Source organism: Penicillium solitum (assembly GCF_028829755.1).
Source record: "Penicillium solitum strain IBT 25940 chromosome Unknown utg000001l_segment0_segment0, whole genome shotgun sequence".
Lineage (NCBI taxonomy): Eukaryota > Fungi > Ascomycota > Eurotiomycetes > Eurotiales > Aspergillaceae > Penicillium > Penicillium solitum.
The window spans coordinates 5,103,444-5,124,926 of NW_027072121.1; the positions used below are offsets into that span (position 1 = coordinate 5,103,444).

Sequence of the window (21,483 nt, forward strand, 5' to 3'; positions counted from 1 at the left end):
TCTCCGTGCGGCTGTAAAAATCTCACTACGACAAGGACCCGCCAAATGCGAAGATTTCGACTTTCTTGGCGGCCCACATAGGGGACTTCTTCCCGCTGGACTTCCTTGGCGGCCTCTTCTTCTCCGGCATCCTAGCGTTGTCGCTTGTCATCATGGTACGTGTACATCATACCTCGTTCCAGCGTGTGCCATTCACGGGTAAATTTAGAAAGGACCATGATAGCGTTCACAGTTGATGTAGTATAAATTGGTATTTCGTTTATCCCAGCCGGACTGAGAATTAGCGCGATATACATTTGACTATGGTCAAGATGGGGCGATGTTCTTGCCCGGTTAGCACCCTTTTTTAACATTGCGGGTCACCTCCAGATGTTGTGTTTAGAGTTTCTAGTTGCTTTCAGCCCTGAGATAAGAACGAGGTTGGAAACTTTGGGTTCTGACGTGGCATGCATGTCCCACATTGTTAGGGGTGTAGTGAGCAATTGCGAGTTTCTGATGCGTTAATGTAATAATGATCTCAGATACACATAGAAGGACGATAATCTCGTTGACATGGCGACAGCCTCGATGCCGCTGGAGGATTTTTCATATGATCAACGCGGAAGACGATCGATTTGCATAGCTCTCAAATCTGTTTATGATGCCTGAATGCTGACGAAAAGACAATTCCATGTGGTTAATCAACCCGAAAGATTTTTGTGGTGTTTGAAAAACAGTCTGCGTTTGTGGGGAAGGAGTTGGCAAACGCTTGGTCAACAACTTTCGCGCAGCCAAGCACATTGCTTGCAAGGCTAAAGTTCACCCCAAACTTCTTTGACGTAACAGTTGGCAGGTTTCCACATAGACTTGCCACCTGTTGATATCAGCAAAATATTCACGATATTGAAGCTGTACACCTTTCCTGTATAGGCAATATTTGTCAGAGATGGATGGTTTAGGTGGGCCGTGCACTGTACTGCATATGCATGCTCAAAGCACGGGTGCTGAGCGAGAGTCAGGATAATATCTTCAAGATAGTGGAGATGGCAACTTTATAATTGCTTATGTCTGATGCACAATGGTCAAGCCTACTTGGCCCTCTCCCCCACACACCAACCCTGAAAGCACCCAAACCCCTCGATATGACCTTCCAACCTCCGCCCTTTTTCTCCTTGTTCCCTCTCACTCTTTTTGTAGTGGGGCAAAAATTCACTCCATGGAGCGCGCTAGTCGAGGAACAACTTTTGATCGTATGTTCCCTTATGCCTTCAAATTCTCGACTTGGAACTCGCTAACACCTTTCAACAGAGAGATTAGGATCTAGCCTCATCAGAATCACTTACTGGGCAACACCTTCGGCTTATTGACGGATTGTTTGGCTTGGACAAGATATGCAATGAATTGAATATGAAATTACATGAAATCTCGCCGTCTCGACGGCCAACCTCCGAAGAAATTGAGAAAGTTCTTCAACTTTGGAGACCCACAAATCTTCGTTGCAAAGCTCATCGGATGCATCTTAGTGATAGCATACCTGTCCTTCTTCGAACCCATTCTAGTTCTAACCTGGAATCCGCCGAGACAATGAAAGCATCCATAGATGAAGAGACGTAATATCCTGGTAGCTTCTGCCTCGCAAAGCTAATCAACTAACCTGAGAAAGCTCCAAGTTCCCAGCATTGTCTAGCATATCTTGCCCACTTTTTTTTTCACAAACGAGCAATCGTTGTGTTGAGCAGCGTAGTCCCCGTGGATATTTCCCCGCTTCCTGGCTATACGGTAGAACGGCCGTTGATCGACATCCCAGAAAGATTAAGATCACCGCTTTTTTGGTCTTTTTTACGCTCATCACCGGAATGTATCGTATTTCTACCGTTTATCGTATTCGCGTCGTATATATCTGCCGAGGCAGCACTTTGTATATATTATCACGCCTAAATTGAGGGAGGTATAAGTATGCCCTCGATTTCTTGATTTGGGTAATTTTTTATTGTCAGATCCATCGAATCCATTGCTGATTTTTGTTGCAGCTTTATTACTGTTCAGTATATCGGTCATGCTATTGTCCGTCTTGGCGCTGGTTGGCGTTTTGGGGCCTGTTGGTTCATTGGCAACCGATCCCGGTCCAACAGCTTGTTCCAATATAACATCGCAGCTGGGATCGTCCAAAGTCATCACCAGCAAACTTAGCTTGAAGTATGTCTCTAGCACCGAGTATTGGAGCACGCCCCAGGATGCGTACAAACCATCATGTGTCGTCTATCCTTCATCCTCGGAGGATGTTTCGGTCACTCTTCAGGCCATTCGAGCAGCCGGCAGCCGGTTTGCGGTTAAAGGAGGAGGGCACAATCCTAACAAATTCTTTTCGTCAACCGACAAGGGCGTGCTCATTAACTTGAGTGACCTCTCGGAAAAGTCATATGATCCAGACACAACGCTGGCAACTTACGGACCAGGTGGTGTATTTGGAGATATATACGACTACTTCGTGGTCTATAACCGCACGGTGGTTGGAGCTCGACTCTCCGGGGTGGGAACCGGCCTCGCTCTGGGTGGTGGCATGAGCTATCTCTCTCCCCAATATGGTATGGCCTGTGATTCATTCAGGGAACTTGAAATTGTTCTTCCTGATGGCCGAATCGTGATCGCCTCCAACACTTCCAATCCTGATCTCTTCTTTGCGTCGCGTGGCGGTGGAGGAAATGCGTATGGTGTTGTAACGAAGTACACGGTCCAGAGTCGCCCTATTGGCCGATTCTTCGCAGGAAATATCATCTACGCCTTTCCTCAGAAAGATACTGTCGTTGAAGCAATTGGCAATTTCATCCGATACAACACAGACCCCAAAGCCAGCATTATCGGCACTTACGAGAAGCTGTCCACCCCGGATTTGAATCTAAACCTAGACGAGGCCATTATAATGTTCCTAGTGTATGATGGCCCTGACGCAGGTGATGCGTTCGCAAACTTCACAAAGATTCCCCATCTCCTCGACACTACTGGCCTGAAGACCTACCCCGAGGTAGCCGACATGCCACTTCCAATCGCCACTGAGGCTTCACGTGGAAACAACGTCTTTCGTGTTGGAGTCCATCGTGCCGATAATGATGAGTACAAGAATGCCCTAGATGTGTGGCGCAACTGGGGGGAGTCGAATAAAGGCAGATACCTACTCCTTTCGCTCGATTTTCAGCCTGTCCCCAAAAGCTTGACAGACGCCAGCAGGGCACAGGGTGGAAATGCAATGGATATGCCCGACGGCCCATGGTTCTGGTTGAATTATTTGATCACAACGCTGCCGGGAATGAGCCAGCCAGACTATGATGCCATTCAATCTAGCTTCCGTGATATGGTTGCGTCGACAACAAATGCCGAAGGTCTTCCGTTGTTCATCAATGATGCACACTATGACCAACATCCTTTGTCAACCTTCTCTACATATGGGAAATTACAAGAGATCAAGAAGAAGTACGATCCAGACAACTTCTTTGCTGCCAAGACGGGCGGTTGGTCATTTGATTAGAGGCAGTGGGCTATATACCTTTCTAGTTACCACTGATTTACGTTACTGCCGTACAGAAGACGGAACTCGTCAATATATACTTCGACTTTGGAAATTCTTCTTTAGACCCATCGTACTATAGTGCAAGAGAACAACACATCATCGATGCGATTTTGGGGTAATAGGGTAGAATGTTCGACGGGATTGCATCAGATAGATTGTAACGTTGCTATCTCAATATCACCCTGATCTCATTCCCTCACCTCGGCGGAAATGATCAGAAAGTTTGGACAGGGTCTTTCAACGTTCCCTTCTAGTCGACCTGCGACATTCGTTTTTGAACGGCACCAATCCTTCAATCCGGTCAACACAAATCCATTCTCAAGCAAAGCTGTGACATAGGTCTCAACAGTGCGATGATATTTTCTCACTCCCTCTGCTCCCAGCCAGCTAGTCAAGCGCAGGCCCTCGCGGCTGTAAGAATTCAATGGCCACACTTTCTGGTCTTCACCTGCTTCCCGAATCACCTTGTAGTCCGGCCCTGGATGGACTGGGGCTGTTACGATAGGGTGTTCAACATAGAAGACGAATCTCCCCCTTCGCTCATGGTTACTGCCCTTTTTCAAACAGCTGTGTATTTCACGAAAGAGTCGTACGATATCATCGACGTAGTGAAATGCCAGGGAACTATAAACCAAATCATACAGTCCTTGTTCAGGGTGCTGACTCAGGTTTATAGTCTCCAGGTCATCAATTTCGAAAATAATTTCTGTAGTGGGGGCTGGTACCATCAGGTGATTGGTCTCAGCCTCGAACTCCTTTGCTCGGTTGATCATATTTTGGGAAAGATCGACTCCTTTGACATAACCAGCGCCTTTCTCGCGAGCCCAGCAGACGAACCAGCCGTAGCCACACCCTAGGTCGAGAATCCGAGATCCTTTCAGGGTGTTTTCTAATGGCCCTATGGGGGATGACTTAGAGTTGAGGATCATTTTCTCCAGGATGGGCCATTCTGGTGCGGCCAGCAGACCATGTTGGGATCGAGGGAGGTCTCCGTACGCAGAGAAGAACTCTGGGTTGTCGTAAATATTTTGGGATTCGACAGACATTTTTACGAGGTTAAAACTCGCATGTCACTAACGACAAGTAATTAAGTATCACTTTGTGGCCCGGCTTTGGGGGATAAGTGACGGGAATAAAAGAGAACCACTACGTAAATACGTGAAGAGCTAGCGGGATAACCCGCTTTGCATATTTCTCAATCCGGTCCCCGCTCTATTCCAAGGTTTTCACATGCCAAGCATATTTAATTCCTGAGTAATCCAATTGTGCATCTAGTTCTCTTTCTTGCTTCTACTGATATACTGTTTGGAACTCTTCCAGATACCCCTCGCGCCGATCGCAATATCCTGGCGTCCGTCATAAAGTGGGAAAATCACAACCGCTCCAAAGGCAGCGAACTGCCAGATGATGGCGACAACTACCCACCCTGCGAAGAATGATTTCGTGAAGATATAATCGCGATACAGTGGAAGCGGCCAAGCAACAAACGTGATCAGCACAATAGCCCCGAACATGTACCAAGCAATCTTGAGCCATCTGTACAGCTCTTTTAACGTTTCGTCGTCGAATGGGTGCTGAATATCATCCAAGCTGATTTCCACAGAAGATGGCGACGAAGTCTGCTTCGTAGTATTCTTTTCGCTGATTTCGCCAACCTGCTCTGGGTCGTTGTTGATACTTTCTGGTTGACTATCGACAACCGGTGTGACAGATCCATCGACACCCTTTAGATCACTTGCGTGGACTCTCTCGCTGCTCTCGTTCAAAGTGCTTGTGTCTGAGGGCGACTGGATTTCTGCTTGGTCTGCCAGCTCGATTCGAAGGAACACCCTCCAGTCGAACTTATAAGGTTTATAGAGTGACAGGACAACGGAATAAAGAGCCGGCGTAAAGAAGGAAGCGATGGCTGCATATAGTGCCGGATAGGGATTTGAAGTGGTGGTGATGTCGATGTGGCCATACATATATTTGGTTGTTGCCAACCAGACAGCGAGACCTGAAAAGAAGCCAAGCACAGGAGAGATGATTGCAGCTATCCGGGTCTGCCGGGACCAGAACAAAGTGAGGATCATAGGAATGATTCCTGGACAAGAGATGATGGGTCTCAGGTACCCGATCCATGTCATGTTTGCACCTCCATAGTTAAGAGCGATGGAAATGCCGGTGATAAAGACACCGTGGATAACCACAGTCAAGTGACTCACTCCCACGATTTGCTTGTCGGTAGCTTTGGGGTTGAGGTATGTCTTGTAGATGTCATAAGACAAGATGCTACTAACAGCAATCATTGAGGAGGAAACGGTACTTGTCAGAGCCATGAACAAAAGGAAGAAAAACCCGATAATTCCTTTGTCTCCGATCAGTGCTTTGATGGTGTATGGCATCACCATGCCCGAGCTGACTTCAGTGGCAGTAAGCAGACCGGGGTAGGTCGGAAAGATTGGTGTGTCGTGAATTGCCCTGGTAGCCAAACCGATAACTGTGCCCAGACCCCAGGGGATACCGAAGACAGCCAATGCAGCGATGTTGTATCCTGGGACTGTTGCCTTAACCTCTGTCGCAAAGGACTTTTGCCAAAATGCGGTATCCTACCGACGATATGTTAGCTTTGCAAAAGGCATCGAGACGCCTTGCACCGTTCCTTTGTGGAATTGACTTACCATGACGACAAGTGCCAGGTTTCCGAACTTCAGAATCAGCCCCCAAATAATTGCGTCCTTCGACTTGAATGTAAGAAGTGAACCTTGATAGTTGTTGGGGATATAATTATCCGCAGCTGTTGCGATAACTTTATCGTACAAGCCACCCAGTCCGCCGACGGCAGAGTTTGTCAAAACAGCGATCGTGAAATAGATGATTAGAATGAGTGCAATCGCTGTGTGCAAGAAGTCCGTCAAGAATGTAGCCTTCAAGCCACCCACAGCTGTATAGAGGACAACTATAAAGAGGTTAGCTCATGATTCCCGTTATAATTTTAAAAATAGATGAGACGAACCTCCGAGGGGAACAAGGATAGTTGCTGCCACATAGTGCATGCCAGAAACACCATGAATGAGCTGAGAGCCCGTCATAATCATCGAGGCGCAACCGAAGACGTTGTTGACGAGGTTGAGCACGATAAACACAAGGTGTCCAATCTTGCCATAGCGCATCCGAACGACTTCAAGCGATGTATGGGCATATGGAACACGAATCTTGGCCATAACGCCGAGTGCCGCCATCAGTGCAATTTGGAAGCATAGACCAGATCCCCACCACTATAGCCCGTCAGTTGGGCAAGGTCATTTGATGGAATAAGGGAACATACCAGAGGCACTGCGAGACCATACCGATATGTCATAGCCGCACACAAAACTGTCTCGTTGATCCACATCCAGGAACTAAAGACTGCGGATGCACACAATCCCCTCCCTACGGAGCGATTGGCGACCATGAACATTTCCGATTTTCCAGAATCTTCAGCAAGATACGCTTTCTGCACCTTCACGGCAATCAAAATGACTCCACAGAAGACCACACTGAGGCCAATGAGAAGGCCATAGGCCGCCCCCTGAGGGATCAAGGCCAGCTTGGACGTATCTACCGTGTTAGACATGTCTGGGCAAAGTAAAGCCAAGTCCAAATGTGCAGGGCCGAGAAATATTTATTGTCTGCGAGGTCCATCATATCTTCAATGCCAAGCCTGGTCCCTGTAGATATGGAGCCAATTAGTGTCCTCTGAAGGATTGCGGAGCAATAAGAGTTACCATGTGGACGATATATCTCACGTCGTCCATGTCCGAAATTGCGTTATACGAAATGAGTGGAAGAGACGCGACTAAAGAGTCTAGACACATGGTCATTGGAAGATTGAAACAAAGCTAATAGGCTCAACATGTGGTAATTGCCGAAGATATGTGATTGTGAGGGAGATTGTGGTTGGGATTGCGTGCCTCGACTCCTCGATTGCGATAAAACGACGTGGAATCGCGAACGACAAGGGTCACTGCGTACCCCACACGCCAGGCTAATTTATCGGCCGATATGGGATTCAAAATATTCATCGTAAATGTCGAATGTTGAATGTCAATCACGAATGGCAGATAAACCTCCGAGAACAGTGGTGCGGTGGTGACAGCGCTTACTGTATATTTCCGCCCACTATGTATACAAAGCGGTTTCCGTTGCGCAAAACTCGGCACTTAAACCTCAGTAACTATTCAAATCCACTGCAAATCCAAAGAATTATAGTTCAAAATGAGTGAAGGCACACCAACCTCCAGCAAAAAGCAGATCATCCTCAATGCTTTCGTCATGAATACCCCGGGCCATTTGGCACCCGGCCTATGGAAGCACCCCAGAAACAAGACCGACCAGTACAAATCACTCTCATTCTGGACCGAGCTAGCTCAGTTGCTTGACAAAGCCGGTTTCCATGCCATGTTCATTGCAGACACCCTGGGCGCGTACGATGTGTACAAGGGCCCTGGCAATGTTGTGCCCGCGCTGGCATCAGGCGCACAATTTCCCGTCAATGACCCACTGTACCTTGTTCCTGCTATGTCCGCTGTCACAAAGAACCTCATTTTCGGAGTGACTGCCAGTGTTACATACGAGAAACCATACGCGCTTGCACGCCGACTCTCTACCGTGGATCACCTCAGCGAGGGTCGTGTGGCATGGAATATTGTCACGTCGTATCTGGATAGCGCAGCCCGAAACCACGGCTTGGATGAGCAGATTCCTCATGATGAGCGATACGCAAGAGCAGACGAATACCTCGAGGTGCTCTACAAGCTCTGGGAAGGAAGTTTCCGAGACGATGCCGTGCTCGCCGACCGACAGCTCGGAACATATATTGCTAGCGATGCTGTGCGAGAGATTAATCACAAAGGGAAATACTTTAGTGTCCCTGGGCCTCACTTCTGCGAGCCATCGCCACAGCGTACGCCATTCCTGTTCCAAGCCGGTGTCTCCGAGGCCGGTGGTCAATTTGGTGGAAAGCACGGCGAGGCAATATTCATCGGTGGTCAGACTCCCGAAGGCACTCGCTTGACGGTGGATAATGTACGAAATGTTGCTAAGGAGCAAGGTCGTGATCCCAATCATATCAAAGTCATCGTGGGTATCAACGTGATTGTCGCAGCGACAGATGAAGAAGCAAAGGCGAAACGGGAGGAATATCTCCAATATGCCGATGACGAAGGTGCACTAGCTTTGTTCGGTGGATGGACCGGAATCGACCTGTCAGGTTATGCTGATGATGAGGATTTCCGATTCAGCGACTCGCCGCGGGTCCAGTCCATTGTTCGGAGATGGTCTGCTACTGTACCAGGTACAGATAGCTTACCATGGACCAAAAGGAGGATTGTAGAGTACATCAGTGTTGGCGGACTACAGGCCAAGATTGTTGGCAGTCCCACGACAGTTGCAGATGAGTTGGAAAAATGGGTGGAGATCTCCGACGTGGATGGTTTCAATCTTGCCCATATTGTGAATCCCGGGACTTTTGAAGATATTGTTGAGTTCTTATTACCTGAACTTCGACGGAGAGGGCTTTTCCGAGAGGAAATTGAGAAAGAAGGTGCTACAGCTCGTGAAGTGTTTATTGGATCGCAGCGTTTGCCAGAGGATCATCCTGGAAGCAAGTACAAGTGGCGGGCCGGGGAGACCATTCCCCAGTATCAGACTACGGGGAACTAGGTATTAATGTACAACCTTGGAAGCATCAAACAATACATTCGTGTAACCAACGGGAATAAGTAATTATATCCGGGGCCCCCGCCGCATTACAAATCAATCCACTCTATAAATATCAACTTGATCTGTTTGATTTCCACCATCGAGTCCCAGATTTCAAAATGAAAGAAGCCATTATTGACAAGACCATTTCGGCCATCATCCGGGACGTTGATATCCCCACCCCCGAACCTGGCCAAGTCCTCATTCAGGTAGTGGTGTCGGGTACCAACCCAAAGGACTGGAAACTCCCCAAATGGCAACCAGACAGAGTCATTAACCAGGGAGACGATATCGCAGGGTATGTGGAGGCAGTGGGAGAAGGAGTCCGGAACTTCCGCAAGGGAGACAAAGTGGCCGCGTTCCACCAGATGGGCAGCCCGCATGGAAGTTATGGCGAATACGCCATTGCATGGGAATACACGACATTCCATCTCACTGAGAAGACGAGCTTCGAGGGTATGTATTCCTTCGTCCTAATAACCACAAAAGGCAACTAACCTATTGACCAGAGGCTGCTACTATCCCCCTTGCTGCGATGACTGCCGCATTGGGCCTATATCAAGCGCTGAAATTGCCTCTGCCCTGGGCTCCCGCCGATAAACCCACTCCTCTGGTTGTGTACGGCGGTGCCTCGGCGGTTGGCGCATTTGCCATCAAGTTCGCTCAACTATCGAATATCCACCCTATCATCGCTGTCGCGGGAAAAGGCGCTCCCTTTGTCGAGACGTTGATCAGTAGGGAAAAGGGAGACACGATCATTGATTATCGTGAAGGCGATGACGCTGTCTACGCGGGGATTAAGGCTATCGGCAAGGAGACACCCATTCACCATGCATACGATGCCGTGACCGAGAAGGGCAGCTATTTGACACTCGGTGCTGCCCTCGATGCACCTGGAAAGATCACTGTCATTCTACCTGCGGAAGCTGATAAGGTGAAGGATCAAATTAGTATCCATCGAACTATGGTTGGGACTGTTCATATGCCCCCTGCTGAGGGCCAGGCTCTTGGTGATAAGGAATTTGGAGCTGCTTTCTTCCAATTCATTGGTCGAGGTCTCGCACAGGGTTGGTTCTCAGGCCACCCGTATGAAGTGAGAAAAGGTGGACTGGGAGGTATTGAGGACGCGTTGAAAGATCTGGAGGCTGGTAAGGCATCTGCAGTGAAATATGTGGTGAAAATTGCCGAGACTGAGGGGGTCTAGCCATAGTTATATCCGAGCAAACGATCTCGAGTTAATCTATGAATACCTTGGCAATGATACTATAAAATCCATACCAAGCCAGATCGGGAAGTATGGATCGGGATATATAGATCGGGATCGAAATGACATCACCGATAAATTCTCCAAGTCGCGCGACGTGAACATACTGCGTCGATTCCAATTACCAACACCCAACACCTTCTTATTCAACAATGGCAAAACGGACGCTTGACGCATTCTTCAAACCATCAAACACCACTCCAAAACGTCCCAAAACCGAACCCATCGAGTCCAACACCGCAATCCCAACCCCCAAACCAAACAATATCCCAATCGAAGAGACCAAACCCCCAAGCCAACACCCAAGCTACCCAATCCCAATCGCCCAACTCCCCTCCCACATCGAAGTAGGTCTAGAACACGCAACACCAGCAACCGCACCGCGCGAAATAAACAACCAACCACACCTGGACCTCCTCCAGTTCCAGCCGTACATCCCCCGCCCAACAGCCAACGAGCTATTTAAATTCCTGCGTCGCGAACTCCCCTTCTACCGCGTGCAGTACACAGCACGACGGGGCGACATCGAAACACAAATCAACACACCACGATGGACAACAGTCTTCGGAGTCGATGAGACATCAACATTCATCCAAGAACAAGACAACAACCCCAACAGCCTTATTCTACTAGAAACCAAGACCAAGACTCCAATCCCGAAAACAAAGTACCAGTGCACACCACGCCCAATCCCAGCTTGTCTCGATCTCCTACGGAGACAGGTTGAAGCAGCGAATGCAACTGCAAACACAAATGTAGATACTAAAACTCCCGGCTATAATTTCTGCTTGGTGAATTACTACGCTAGTGGCGAAGATAGTATCGCATTCCACTCCGATGACGAGCGCTTCCTCGGACCTGAGCCGAATATCGCCTCGCTGTCGCTGGGCGGCGAGCGGGAATTTCTAATGAAGCATAAGCCTTTCGTGCCCGGAGGAATTGTGAACCGGACGGCGGGTGGATACGTGCCTGGTACTGCACATGCAATCTCCGGGCTGGGTGGTACTAGTGCGACGCGGGCGAGTTGTGCGGTTTCGGGTGGGACGTCGAATTCGAATACTGTTTCTTCTCCTCGATCCAGGCCTTCTGGTACGGTGTCACTGCAGCAAATCAAAATGAGTCTTGGGTCAGGCGATATGGTTGTTATGCGCGGGGCGACCCAGTCGAATTGGTTACATAGTATTCCTAAGCGGAAGGGGAAGGCTGGGGAGGCGACGAGGGGGCGGATTAACATTACCTTTCGCCGGGCTGTTGTTCCTGGCGGGACCAATAATTATTACCATTATAATGTTGGTAGTGGGGGGATGTATCGGTGGGATGAGGTAGCGAGGGAGATGGTTCTGCGGAATAGCAAGGAATAGATAGCTACGCGGTAGCTAGTAGTTACCCGGTGTGTGATTGTGCATGGAAAAGATTTGAATGAAATAAAATATACATGTGTGCCGTAGCACGAAAAGAAGTATCTCATGCCCGTGAGTTGGACGTGCAACTCGAGGCGAGACGGATGATATCACTGTGATAGCCATTTCGGCACATTTCAGTCTTTGTACATTTGCTTCTGACAGATAAAAAAAAATTGACATCGAAGCAAGTCATCATATGGCATTGGCACTGCGTCTTCCCAGTAACCATGGTATTTCTCCCCTAGGGAGTTCCGGCAAGTGCCGGGTAATAAAGAAACATATTCCGGTGGAAATACAAGAGCTATCGGCCCTTGTGGGCATAAGAGGAATGACTTGAGATGATCAGTAGTTAAAGATGACTTCTTCGCCGTAGACATCTGCGTAGCATTGGAACAAATCAGGGCAGCTGCAATCAAACATGTTAGCGGGGAAATAAATTAATACACTTGCAGGACGACTTACAAGACAGGGTCCTTGCCGAAAATGATGTGCCATGAATACTCCATGATGTTGGAGGTAGCCTCGTCCGGCAGGTCATTATTCATCACCCAGTTATACATGCGCTGGTAATCGCTGTGGGGGCGTTGGAGAATCTGCTCTCGGGAAACGGCGAACTGGGAGCAGCACGGGGCGGCGATTTCGCGGGGCACCGGCTCACCGGGGAACAGCTCTTTCCAGGCAGCAGCGTAGTGTGCCTCGCCCTGGCTTTCGGGGTTCGGGGGTTGACGGAATGGTTGAATAGCAGAGGGACATCCTGGGCTCAATTGGCAACGCAAGTTGACAAAGCCTGCCTGTTGTACAAATTCCTTCTGTAACGCGCGCACCGAGTCCACATTGCTGTAATCCATGGTGTCGATGTGCCAGCCAGCGATTACACCGTCGCGGTGACTGTGTAGGAAGACCACAACGTCAGGAAGGTCGTCGTAGTGATCGATCAGGTATTGGAGATAGGGGAGAGCCTCGCGGCCCTTGTTCTTCGGGGTGTGCGTCGGGGCATTGGTATCGTCGACGGTGTAAATGACGCTGCGCCATCTGGAAATATTCAATTAGGCTGTCTTCTGCTGGAAACACAATCGAGCCACACTCACTCTGCTAGTTCCGCTCCGACCCAAGCAGTATCTTCCTCCTTACGCTTGGCCATCACAATAGCACCTTGGTTGGGGACCACGATCTCGGTGGTCTGGTAGACCAGAGCGGGCTTATTATCCGATGCAACCCGCCATTTCCGTTGCGATCCCGTATCAGATTGGGGTTTTGGTCGGAGGGATGTGCGGAAGGATCCGGTATCGAAGTGCCATATATCATGAAGTGATTCACCTTTGCTCTTCAAACTGCGGTTGACCAGGACGAGAGTGAGGATAATTAGTGCGGCAGCGGCACTAACACGGATTGACAACCTCATCGCATAACGTGGTTATCGAAATCGAGGGAAATGGTATAGGGGGGAGGTTGGCAGTGTGAGAGGAGAAAGATGAGAAGAGGACAGTGTCTCAGAACACGCAATCTTAGTGAAGTAATAAGCACCGACCCATGTGGAGGCCGGGGGAACAAACTTCACTCGCGTACTCTGAACGCGAGATGACGAAAGTGCCGAGTCAAGGGATGAAGGAAGGACTTCGAGAAGGAATGGAATCAATTGAGATAGGTGAGATAGGTAATAATAAGAGGCGGAGGAGGTAGGTCCTTTCTCCAAGAAGAGAAATGTTTAAGAAGGGCAAAAAAAAAAAAAGAAAGGGAATTTGGCGCTTTCCTTATTTGGGAGAGGGGGCTGCATTCTGGTACTGGTTCTGATCCATTTTTGGACATTTGGGGCAATTTGATTGGAGCGATTGATGATTCTCGGCCTATCTACTTGAGTTTATTTTATTTTTTAATTTTAATTTTGTCATTTTTAAATTAATTTTGACATAAAACAAATTATTTCAGGGGTACATTAATGCTTACTCGATGTGGTACGGAGTACGGAGAGTACGTAGAGTACGTAGATAGACCCTTAATACCAACAATCCTGAAACCAATGTCTCCATTGGACCCTGTACATGATACACATGCCGCGCAAGGGGAGACCTCCCGTGTTTTAACTAACTGCAGATCAATTTTTCAATATATACCCCAACACCCAAAAAAATAAAAATGAAAGAAAAAAGGTATAACCGACACCAAATACTAAGACATCCCCAGGCTACATAATAACCAAGACATCAGCCGCGCGGCGGCAAAATATTCACATCAAAATACTCCGAATCAGGCGCAATCCGACCAACCACACACCGCATACTAGGCAACACAGCTAACGCTTCTCTCTCAACCGCCCAGTGATATTTCGCCAGATGCGCCATGAAGATATCCAGATTTCCATATACCTGAGTTGACCCCTGTGCCATCGCACAACAAAAGACACAGCAAAATGTGCCGCGAGGAGCATTAGAATTAAAATGCAATGCCGCGTCTCGCTTACAAGGCACGTGGGATTTCGCCAAGAACTCGAATCGATATCGGACACCGCTAACTTTGTGCGTACGCACGCTTTCCTCGAATAGCGGGTTGTGGCTGGAACTCTTCGGGCTCATGGGTGCTTCAAAAGCGCACTTCCTGCACCGCAACCATGACTGTTGCGTAAAATATCCCGTCCCGGGCTCGGAGTAGATTTTGAATCCTCGGAATCCCGTGTGTACTTTCCACGCGCCTTTGCAGAAACCCAGGTAGTTGTTCGTTTCGCTAGGTGGCCAGAGAGGTCGGATTGCTTGGGTTGGTCGGTCCGTGCTACTTCGGGTGGAGGGGTTTGACGGGGTGGAGTCTGTGGAGGCGGTTGAGGTTGCGGAGAGAGAATCGTTCCGGAGTTTCGTGGGTGCGGAGATGGGCGAGAGGTGGTAATTTTCTTCTTTCATTGGAGCATGTCTGATGGCGTCTTCGTCGTCCGAGTCTATAAGGCTTTCGTGCTTCCATGGGTTCCCCCCTAAGACGTCGTGTGGTATCGAGGTTGGTCGCGACTTAGGTATACTCGGCGTGGCTGGTCTAACATCGAATTCCGGAATGGGCTCTGATGTCGACGGCGACACTGCGGTGTGTTCTCTGGTTTGTCGGATGTATGCGGGCTCGGGTGTGGGCGATGGAAACGATGGTGTTCTCCCGCGACCTGGGCGGGGATAGAACAAGTCGCCCATACTACTCACAACTGAGCCAAAGCCTGATGACCGTCTGCGAGGTTTTGGACTCGAAGTTCCATACTCTCTCGATGTTCCCAGTGTGTCCGTTGGCGAGGCGCAGACATCCTCCGGTAGGATCTGGCCTCGTGAATAACTGGCTGGTGAGGCAGGATATCCGCCGGAGAGGTATGCCATCTCCGACCTGTGAGGTGGCCAATACCTGTCCGGTCCATTAGGGGAATATCCACGCCCATACGAATTCATCGTGTGATAGTTTGGGTCGATGGACATGGAAACGGACGGCGGAACGGGCGACGGCCTCGAGAGACGCTGGTACAAGTCCCCCAGAATGACGAGCGTGCGAACACGGCCCTGATCGGACTCTATCTGCAACGCCATCAGATCCGGAGTGGTCCCCTGCTCCTGCGCCTCTCGGAGGTGCCTCAGCAACGCCCCCTGTAGTGTGATGATGATATCCTTCATATGCTCACGAGCGATCGAGTCACCTCGCTCGTATCGGTAGCCAAGCTCTTGATTGTGTAGATCAAACTGGGTTTGAATCTCGGTCCGGCCACGTGCGAGCGACCGTTCTAGTTCCCGGGTGGACTGGCGCTCGTGATATTTCTTCCTAATGGCAGTGAACATACTCGCTCCATCGCTGTAGGCGGAGACGACTGTTGCCGATTAGGGTTTGTTAATCTCAGCTATCAATAAAAGGAGAGGGGATGGTCTTACTGGCTGCCACACACGCTACGACCGCGATCACCTCCACCCCCGACATGGTGAGTTAGATGAGATTTCGGATATACAAAGAGGGGTTGGATATGAGTACTGCGATTCGTTTTGAGATCAAAAGATACAGTAGTATGTAATAAGATAGACAGTCTAAGATTCTTTGATACAAAACAAAAAGCTTGGGGGAGATAAGAAAGGAAAGAAGAAATGCCCAGCAAAGGAACGTTGTTGGCAAAAAGGAAAAGAAAGAAAAGCGTCCTTGGCCTAGAGGGTTGAGACATGGACTCGATTGGAATCGACAGGCCTTCTGATAGCAAAAGCACAGTCCACCCAGGCAGTTCTCTGCCCAATGGGAACAGGAAATTCTCCGATATAAGCGAAATGAGGGGGTTCGACCTCGGAGGTGAGCAGTAACCAAACCCGATCTGCATCATCACCCGGGTGAGCTAAATAATTTTCTTGCCTATTGGTATGGTGATATGGTAAAAACATCCATAAAAGATGTACATGTTCACAAAGTACCCCGTATAGAAGCATGAACATGCAAATCAGTGGGACATCTACGATCATCGGATCCACCGTCTCCACACCTGATGCCTAAAGACGATCGTTTTGAGTAACATACGATGCTGATTGCATCTGGCGTATAATATCCTTCCTTATTGAACAAACAAGTACCTTCATTCATGCATGGCTGGCCAAAAATCAAGGCACCAAGATCCCCCAACCAACCAAAGCCCTAACTACCCTATTCTAACCCGTACATCCATAGATAACCAAAATAGTCAAACAAAAGTACAAAAGCAACGCTAGGCCAAATGCAAATTGAAGTCAAAAAAAAAAAAGAAAGAAAGAAAGAAGAAAAGAAAAGAAAATCAAAGAAGCCATTCCAGATAATGATCAACAACAGCGCCCCTTGTTGCGTGACGCACGCATAACCCGCTCCTCCTCAGCATCATCGACATTGACACCAGGTGCCCCCAAACCCATCCAACTCCTCCTCTTATCACCATGACCGAGCCGGAAACTCCCCGTACCCTCCACAACCCCAGGATTAAAAGGTCCGACAACGCCATTCGCGATGGGCATACCAGCAATCGACATAGCCAGCTCGGTATCGCGCCGACTCCGCTGTTCAACCAGCTTACGCGTGATAACGCGGAAAACCTCATCGATTCCCTCGCCATCCCGCGCACTGATCTCATGACAGCAATCCCACCCAATCTCCTGCCCCCAGAATGCCGAACTGCGCTTCGAGTCCGGACTCTGCAGGGCAGCGGCGCTGGCACTAGCGTTCGATGTGCTGCCGCCACTACCTCCAAAGACAGATGTTCCAAAGCCTAGCCCGCCCATGCCGGCTGTTGCAGTTGGTGGTGGGGTTGAGACTTGGGTTGGGTAGAGTTGTTCGGCGACGTAGTCGATTGTGTGTTCGAAGGGGACACGGCGGCGGGAGGGGTCTTCAGCGACAATGTCGGACTTTGTACCTACGACATGGATGATGAGGGAGTCTGTGCCGTCGTCGCTAGGGGTGATGTTCTTGCGGAGTTCGCGTAGCCAACCGGCCATTTCTTGGAAGCTGTTTTGGTCGGTGATCTGTGTAGACAGTTAGTATTAGTTAGTATTAGTGATTATGCAGGTTTGATTATACTGTAGATTGCGTTTGTATAGGCAACAAATACAAACGCAAGCAAAAAGAATGAGGGGAAATGGTGTGGAAGTGGATGCACTGACATCATAGCACAGGAGCACTGCTTGGGCTCCTCTGTAATAAAGTCTCGACATGCTGCGAAACCTCTCTTGTCCAGCTGTGTCCCATATCTGCAATCTGACTATTGTATCGGAGGTGGAATCGAGAACGCGCTTTGTCACGAACGACGCGCCGATGGTTGAAGCCGCTGCGGGGTTGAAGGTGTTTTTACAGTATCTCTCCACGAGCGCAGTCTTTCCCACCCCTTTTTGCGATCAAGGTTAGTATAGTGTTTAGTTGAGTTTTCAATCAGGAGGATATAGATTGGAAACCGGGCACTCCATAGACATACCCTGTGCTCCGAGCACAACGATCTTAGCTTCAAGGCTTGAACTCATGTTTCCCCGAGGTTGAGGAAGCGGGGGTCAAGTTTTGGTATTCGCATGATATATCAACAGAAGCCAAACTCTTTGCCAACTGACGCGAAACAAAGCGATCAGATCAAAGGGACATTTGAAAGAGAAATGAAAGAAAAGAAAAGTTGGAGATGTTCCGGGCGGTATCAGCCGATGGCTTCTTTCTTGTTCACGAGGTCACCTGCACGTGTCTTGGATAGTAAAATAAGAAACCAAAGAAAGGGAGGCAAAGGGTTCAACTTCTATAAACCCGACTAGTTTCTCTTACATGTTGATAACCGGAGATTTAAGGTACATATGTAGGCAGACAAAGGACAATATCATGTTCTAAACTGTCAGCCTACTAATTAAATATTTATAAATAGTCTGTCGATTGGTTTGCTATGGGGGTGATCATACTCGTGATTATACTCGTGATTATACCCGAGATTATAGTTTGGAGTGCGAGGACTATGAATGGTCCCCTTGCTCTAGGATCTATCAGCCTCATGCAAGGCAGCACTCGCATGAGTCACTATTAAAATTCAACCCCAAAGCGGCAGGTCGGACGTTAGCACATGTAGGGACATTTATGTTTACAACTAAAACATAAAGACTTGTAAAAATGGCGCCTAGCATGATCACTTTTAGCGCTAGAAACGGCCATCTTTCCACCCATAATAAAGGTCGGCCGGAGTTAGCATTGCACGGCCGATTGCATTGACATGGCCACTTGATAGATGTTGGTGTACCAGACTGCCTTCAGCACTCCATGATAGAAATTGGGTGGTCCACTAAATTCTCGAAACTCCCCCTTGGTCAAATCGAAAAACTTTCCGTATTCGCTGCCGAATTCGAATGCCACCATCAATTATAGTATCGGAGTAATGTTTGGCAAAATGATTCACAAAGTCGGCAGAGGACTCGCCTTCTAGTCGTAGGATATGATTGCATATTTCGCTTTCTCAGATAACGGAATCAGGATCGGTGCCCTCGGCCATAGACTCGTCGTCAGAGTCGTGAGGAACCCCATCTACTAGTAGTGACTTTTAACCGAACCATGACTGTTTTTCATTTGCCAAAACAACGGATGCCTCTTCCGGTAGCTGGAGGTCCCAACGAGTCAAGGACTTTCTTTCTGTAAGAAAGGACTTTGATTCAGTTGTTTTTTTTTAAAAAAAAAAGAAATGACTGCTCCATTGTTTTTTAGTCAAAAGATGGCCCTTGAAGGACCAAGTTTTCGTCTCTGGCCCCAAGTGAGCGCAGCTCCAGAGGGATTTTCGCGTTTCGGCAGCTCCAGCTTATGCCCCAACATTTAACCAGATTAATCGGGGTAATACCCTTATAACGGGAAGAATAGAGAAAATAACAGGAGCAGCGTATGACAAGTCCCACGGGACTGCCACGCCTATATTTATGCATAAATAACCTAATTAGGATGGATATAATGATGGTTCATCCGATGTTCTCAAAGTATTTAAGCTGTGTTTGGTTTCTACATGACATTTTCAATTAGCTTAAATCGTTCCGAAATTCTATAAGATCTACTCGTATATAGATTTGCACAATTGGTGGGTTTGGTCGCGTCAAGCTCAAGGCACCGCTCACGGGGTTGAATATGCACTTATACCTAGGTACAGCCCTGGAGGTCTACCTATATATCATATATAACTACCTATACATTATTACGTTGGCCACCTAATGTTAGTTACCTACCTAGGTAGGTAATAGGTAGCTCCTCCGGGGCTGCCCAGGTGTTTCTATGAGCTTAGTCATCTCGTTGAGTCAGCGTATGTTTTGTCTCCAGATTCTGAACTTTGAGTTCTTTTAGTCCATCAAGTGTTTCATCTTCAAAATGCAATCATGACATAGAACTCTCAATATGTCCACAAACAAGCGCAAACGTGCTCGAAAAGCTTGCAATCCGTGCCACCAGCGCAAGCGAAAATGCGATGGCGAGTATCCGTGTGGAATGTGCTCCACCTACCAGTATCAATGCAGGTACAACGACGACATCACCGGGACTGCGGATCCCCCAGTGGCCAAGCGCGCTGTTCTCGAGGGACGTAACATGCACATCCAACCCCCCGTGGAAAATGAAGGTAGCCCGCCCACTGGCAAGAGCCCCGGCATCTTCGAGAAGCACAAGTCCAGGTACACCGGCGCATCGGCAGCTATGGCCTTCCCGCATATATTAGGCCTAGCTCTCGGGTCTGACAACCCTCCCAAGATCAATTCAATTGCGTACAACTTTGGCATCCGCCCGGAAGAGGCTTCTAACACGTATGGTTTGCTGGGCAGCCTGATCTCCGAGGACAACCTCGCCTTCTACTCGGACGTGTATTTCTCTGCAATGGGCGGCTCTATTGGAGATGTTATTGACCCCAGGATCTATGCTCAGCGGTGTCATGAGTATTATCATGGGCCCGGTAGTCCGCCGGTCGCCTTTGGTGCTATAGCCGCTGGTATTGCTGCAGTCGGATCCTTCCTCTCTTCAGTCAGGTACTCCCGCGAGTCGGACCTACTACAGTACGCGAAAGCTATTCTCGATGATCCGGCCTCGACACGGATGCTAAGTGTTGATTATATTATCGCGTGGGGTATGCGGTTATTCTATCTCCGAGCCACAACCCGGCCCAGCAGTGCCTGGGTCGCTTCCTGTACGCTTATGCACCACTGCGAAGTCGTCGGGCTGCATAAGGAAGAAAACATCCAACGTATGGCGTCCGTCGCTAGTGCTGCTAGTGCCGCTAGTGCTACTGCTCTTGGCTATACTGCGGACCGGCTAAGACGTATCTTCTGGATCCTATGGGCCGCACACCAGATACTGTCCTACGAGTGCGATCGGTCGGCAGTGATATTTACAACCGTAACTACGCAGGCGATTATTGCGACCCCAGGATCTGTTGCCGACCAGTTCGTGCAAATCATCCAGATTATCCCGTCGCCGAACTCTCCGTTCCAACTTGACTCTCGGCCTCTATCTCCAAGGGAGGAGCTCTGCGAGCGTCTTACGGCATTAAGCAAACTACATTTCACGCATCCGTTCTTAGTCGCCACCAAGGCGGACCTCGCATTCTGTTTCTATCGACGTATCTACCAGTTCAAGGCAGGCATCACTGATGAAACCATCCAGGTTGTCATCGATATCGGTAGGGATGGACTAGATGCAGCTGAGCAGCTCGCCAGCCAAGGCCGTCTACTGTGGAATGTTATCGGCAGTGTCTTCCAATATGCTTGTATCTTGTTGGCGATCGACACTCCAGCCTCGTCCGCTCACATTCCTGCTGCTTTTAAGAGGCTAGAGAATATTGCCAGGGCAACGGATACAGTACTCACCCGACAGGCACTCTCTATAGCACGGCATCTTCTCAGTCTTAATATAGCGAAGAAACGAAAGGAACTTTTGCAGTTGGAAGCTGTCGAGGCAGGATACGAAGCCTTTCAAACACCACCGGAACCCGAGTCCCACACTGCTGTGCCAGATCTTGTTGGCTGGGGGGTGGACTGGGACCAGTTTCTCGTGGAGCCATATCTGTCGATGTTTCCCGACATTGAGATGTAAATTAACAGCAGAAGTCATACTTC

The 21,483-nt window shown here is 48.9% G+C and overlaps 10 protein-coding genes across 10 annotated transcripts; 5 read left to right on the plus strand and 5 right to left on the minus strand.

The window, feature by feature from the left end:
- Positions 1-2,035: 2,035 nt before the first annotated feature.
- N7455_001918 (FAD-binding oxidoreductase) lies at positions 2,036-3,502 on the plus strand (the record flags this gene model as incomplete). Its single annotated transcript, XM_040951849.2, has 1 exon — positions 2,036-3,502. The coding sequence occupies one exon, from the start codon at positions 2,036-2,038 to the stop codon at positions 3,500-3,502; it is 1,467 nt and encodes a 488-aa protein (XP_040818472.2).
- A 230-nt stretch (positions 3,503-3,732) lies between these two features.
- N7455_001919 (class I SAM-dependent methyltransferase) lies at positions 3,733-4,590 on the minus strand (the record flags this gene model as incomplete). The annotated part of the gene is made up of 1 exon (XM_040951111.2): positions 3,733-4,590. The coding sequence occupies one exon, from the start codon at positions 4,588-4,590 to the stop codon at positions 3,733-3,735; it is 858 nt and encodes a 285-aa protein (XP_040818066.2).
- Positions 4,591-4,815: 225 nt separating this feature from the next.
- On the minus strand, positions 4,816-7,139 carry N7455_001920 (sodium:solute symporter family protein; the record flags this gene model as incomplete). Its single annotated transcript, XM_040952022.2, has 4 exons — positions 4,816-6,132; positions 6,205-6,482; positions 6,540-6,801; positions 6,852-7,139. The coding sequence occupies 4 exons, from the start codon at positions 7,137-7,139 to the stop codon at positions 4,816-4,818; spliced, it is 2,145 nt and encodes a 714-aa protein (XP_040817927.1).
- Positions 7,140-7,780: 641 nt separating this feature from the next.
- Positions 7,781-9,226, plus strand: N7455_001921 (LLM class flavin-dependent oxidoreductase; the record flags this gene model as incomplete). Its single annotated transcript, XM_040950953.2, has 1 exon — positions 7,781-9,226. One exon carries the CDS (start codon positions 7,781-7,783, stop codon positions 9,224-9,226), a length of 1,446 nt encoding a protein of 481 aa, XP_040818461.2.
- Positions 9,227-9,384: 158 nt separating this feature from the next.
- Positions 9,385-10,469, plus strand: N7455_001922 (zinc-binding alcohol dehydrogenase family protein; the record flags this gene model as incomplete). The annotated part of the gene is made up of 2 exons (XM_040951750.2): positions 9,385-9,721; positions 9,775-10,469. The coding sequence occupies 2 exons, from the start codon at positions 9,385-9,387 to the stop codon at positions 10,467-10,469; spliced, it is 1,032 nt and encodes a 343-aa protein (XP_040818131.2).
- A 212-nt stretch (positions 10,470-10,681) lies between these two features.
- Positions 10,682-11,890, plus strand: N7455_001923 (uncharacterized protein; the record flags this gene model as incomplete). Its single annotated transcript, XM_040951083.2, has 1 exon — positions 10,682-11,890. The coding sequence occupies one exon, from the start codon at positions 10,682-10,684 to the stop codon at positions 11,888-11,890; it is 1,209 nt and encodes a 402-aa protein (XP_040817534.2).
- Positions 11,891-12,274: 384 nt separating this feature from the next.
- On the minus strand, positions 12,275-13,334 carry N7455_001924 (DUF3431 domain-containing protein; the record flags this gene model as incomplete). Its single annotated transcript, XM_040951233.2, has 3 exons — positions 12,275-12,338; positions 12,395-12,964; positions 13,021-13,334. 3 exons carry the CDS (start codon positions 13,332-13,334, stop codon positions 12,275-12,277), a joined length of 948 nt encoding a protein of 315 aa, XP_040818036.2.
- A 799-nt stretch (positions 13,335-14,133) lies between these two features.
- Positions 14,134-15,859, minus strand: N7455_001925 (uncharacterized protein; the record flags this gene model as incomplete). The annotated part of the gene is made up of 2 exons (XM_040951941.2): positions 14,134-15,752; positions 15,814-15,859. The coding sequence occupies 2 exons, from the start codon at positions 15,857-15,859 to the stop codon at positions 14,134-14,136; spliced, it is 1,665 nt and encodes a 554-aa protein (XP_040817945.2).
- Positions 15,860-16,667: 808 nt separating this feature from the next.
- On the minus strand, positions 16,668-18,172 carry N7455_001926 (Rab family GTPase). The gene is made up of 3 exons (XM_040951425.2): positions 17,853-18,172; positions 17,545-17,765; positions 16,668-17,406 (listed from the first exon to the last, which is right to left on the minus strand). Exons 1-3 carry the CDS (start codon positions 17,896-17,898, stop codon positions 16,714-16,716), a joined length of 960 nt encoding a protein of 319 aa, XP_040818654.2. The 5' UTR covers positions 17,899-18,172; the 3' UTR covers positions 16,668-16,713.
- Positions 18,173-19,777: 1,605 nt separating this feature from the next.
- N7455_001927 (uncharacterized protein) lies at positions 19,778-21,460 on the plus strand (the record flags this gene model as incomplete). Its single annotated transcript, XM_040951327.2, has 1 exon — positions 19,778-21,460. One exon carries the CDS (start codon positions 19,778-19,780, stop codon positions 21,458-21,460), a length of 1,683 nt encoding a protein of 560 aa, XP_040818321.2.
- Positions 21,461-21,483: the final 23 nt, after the last annotated feature.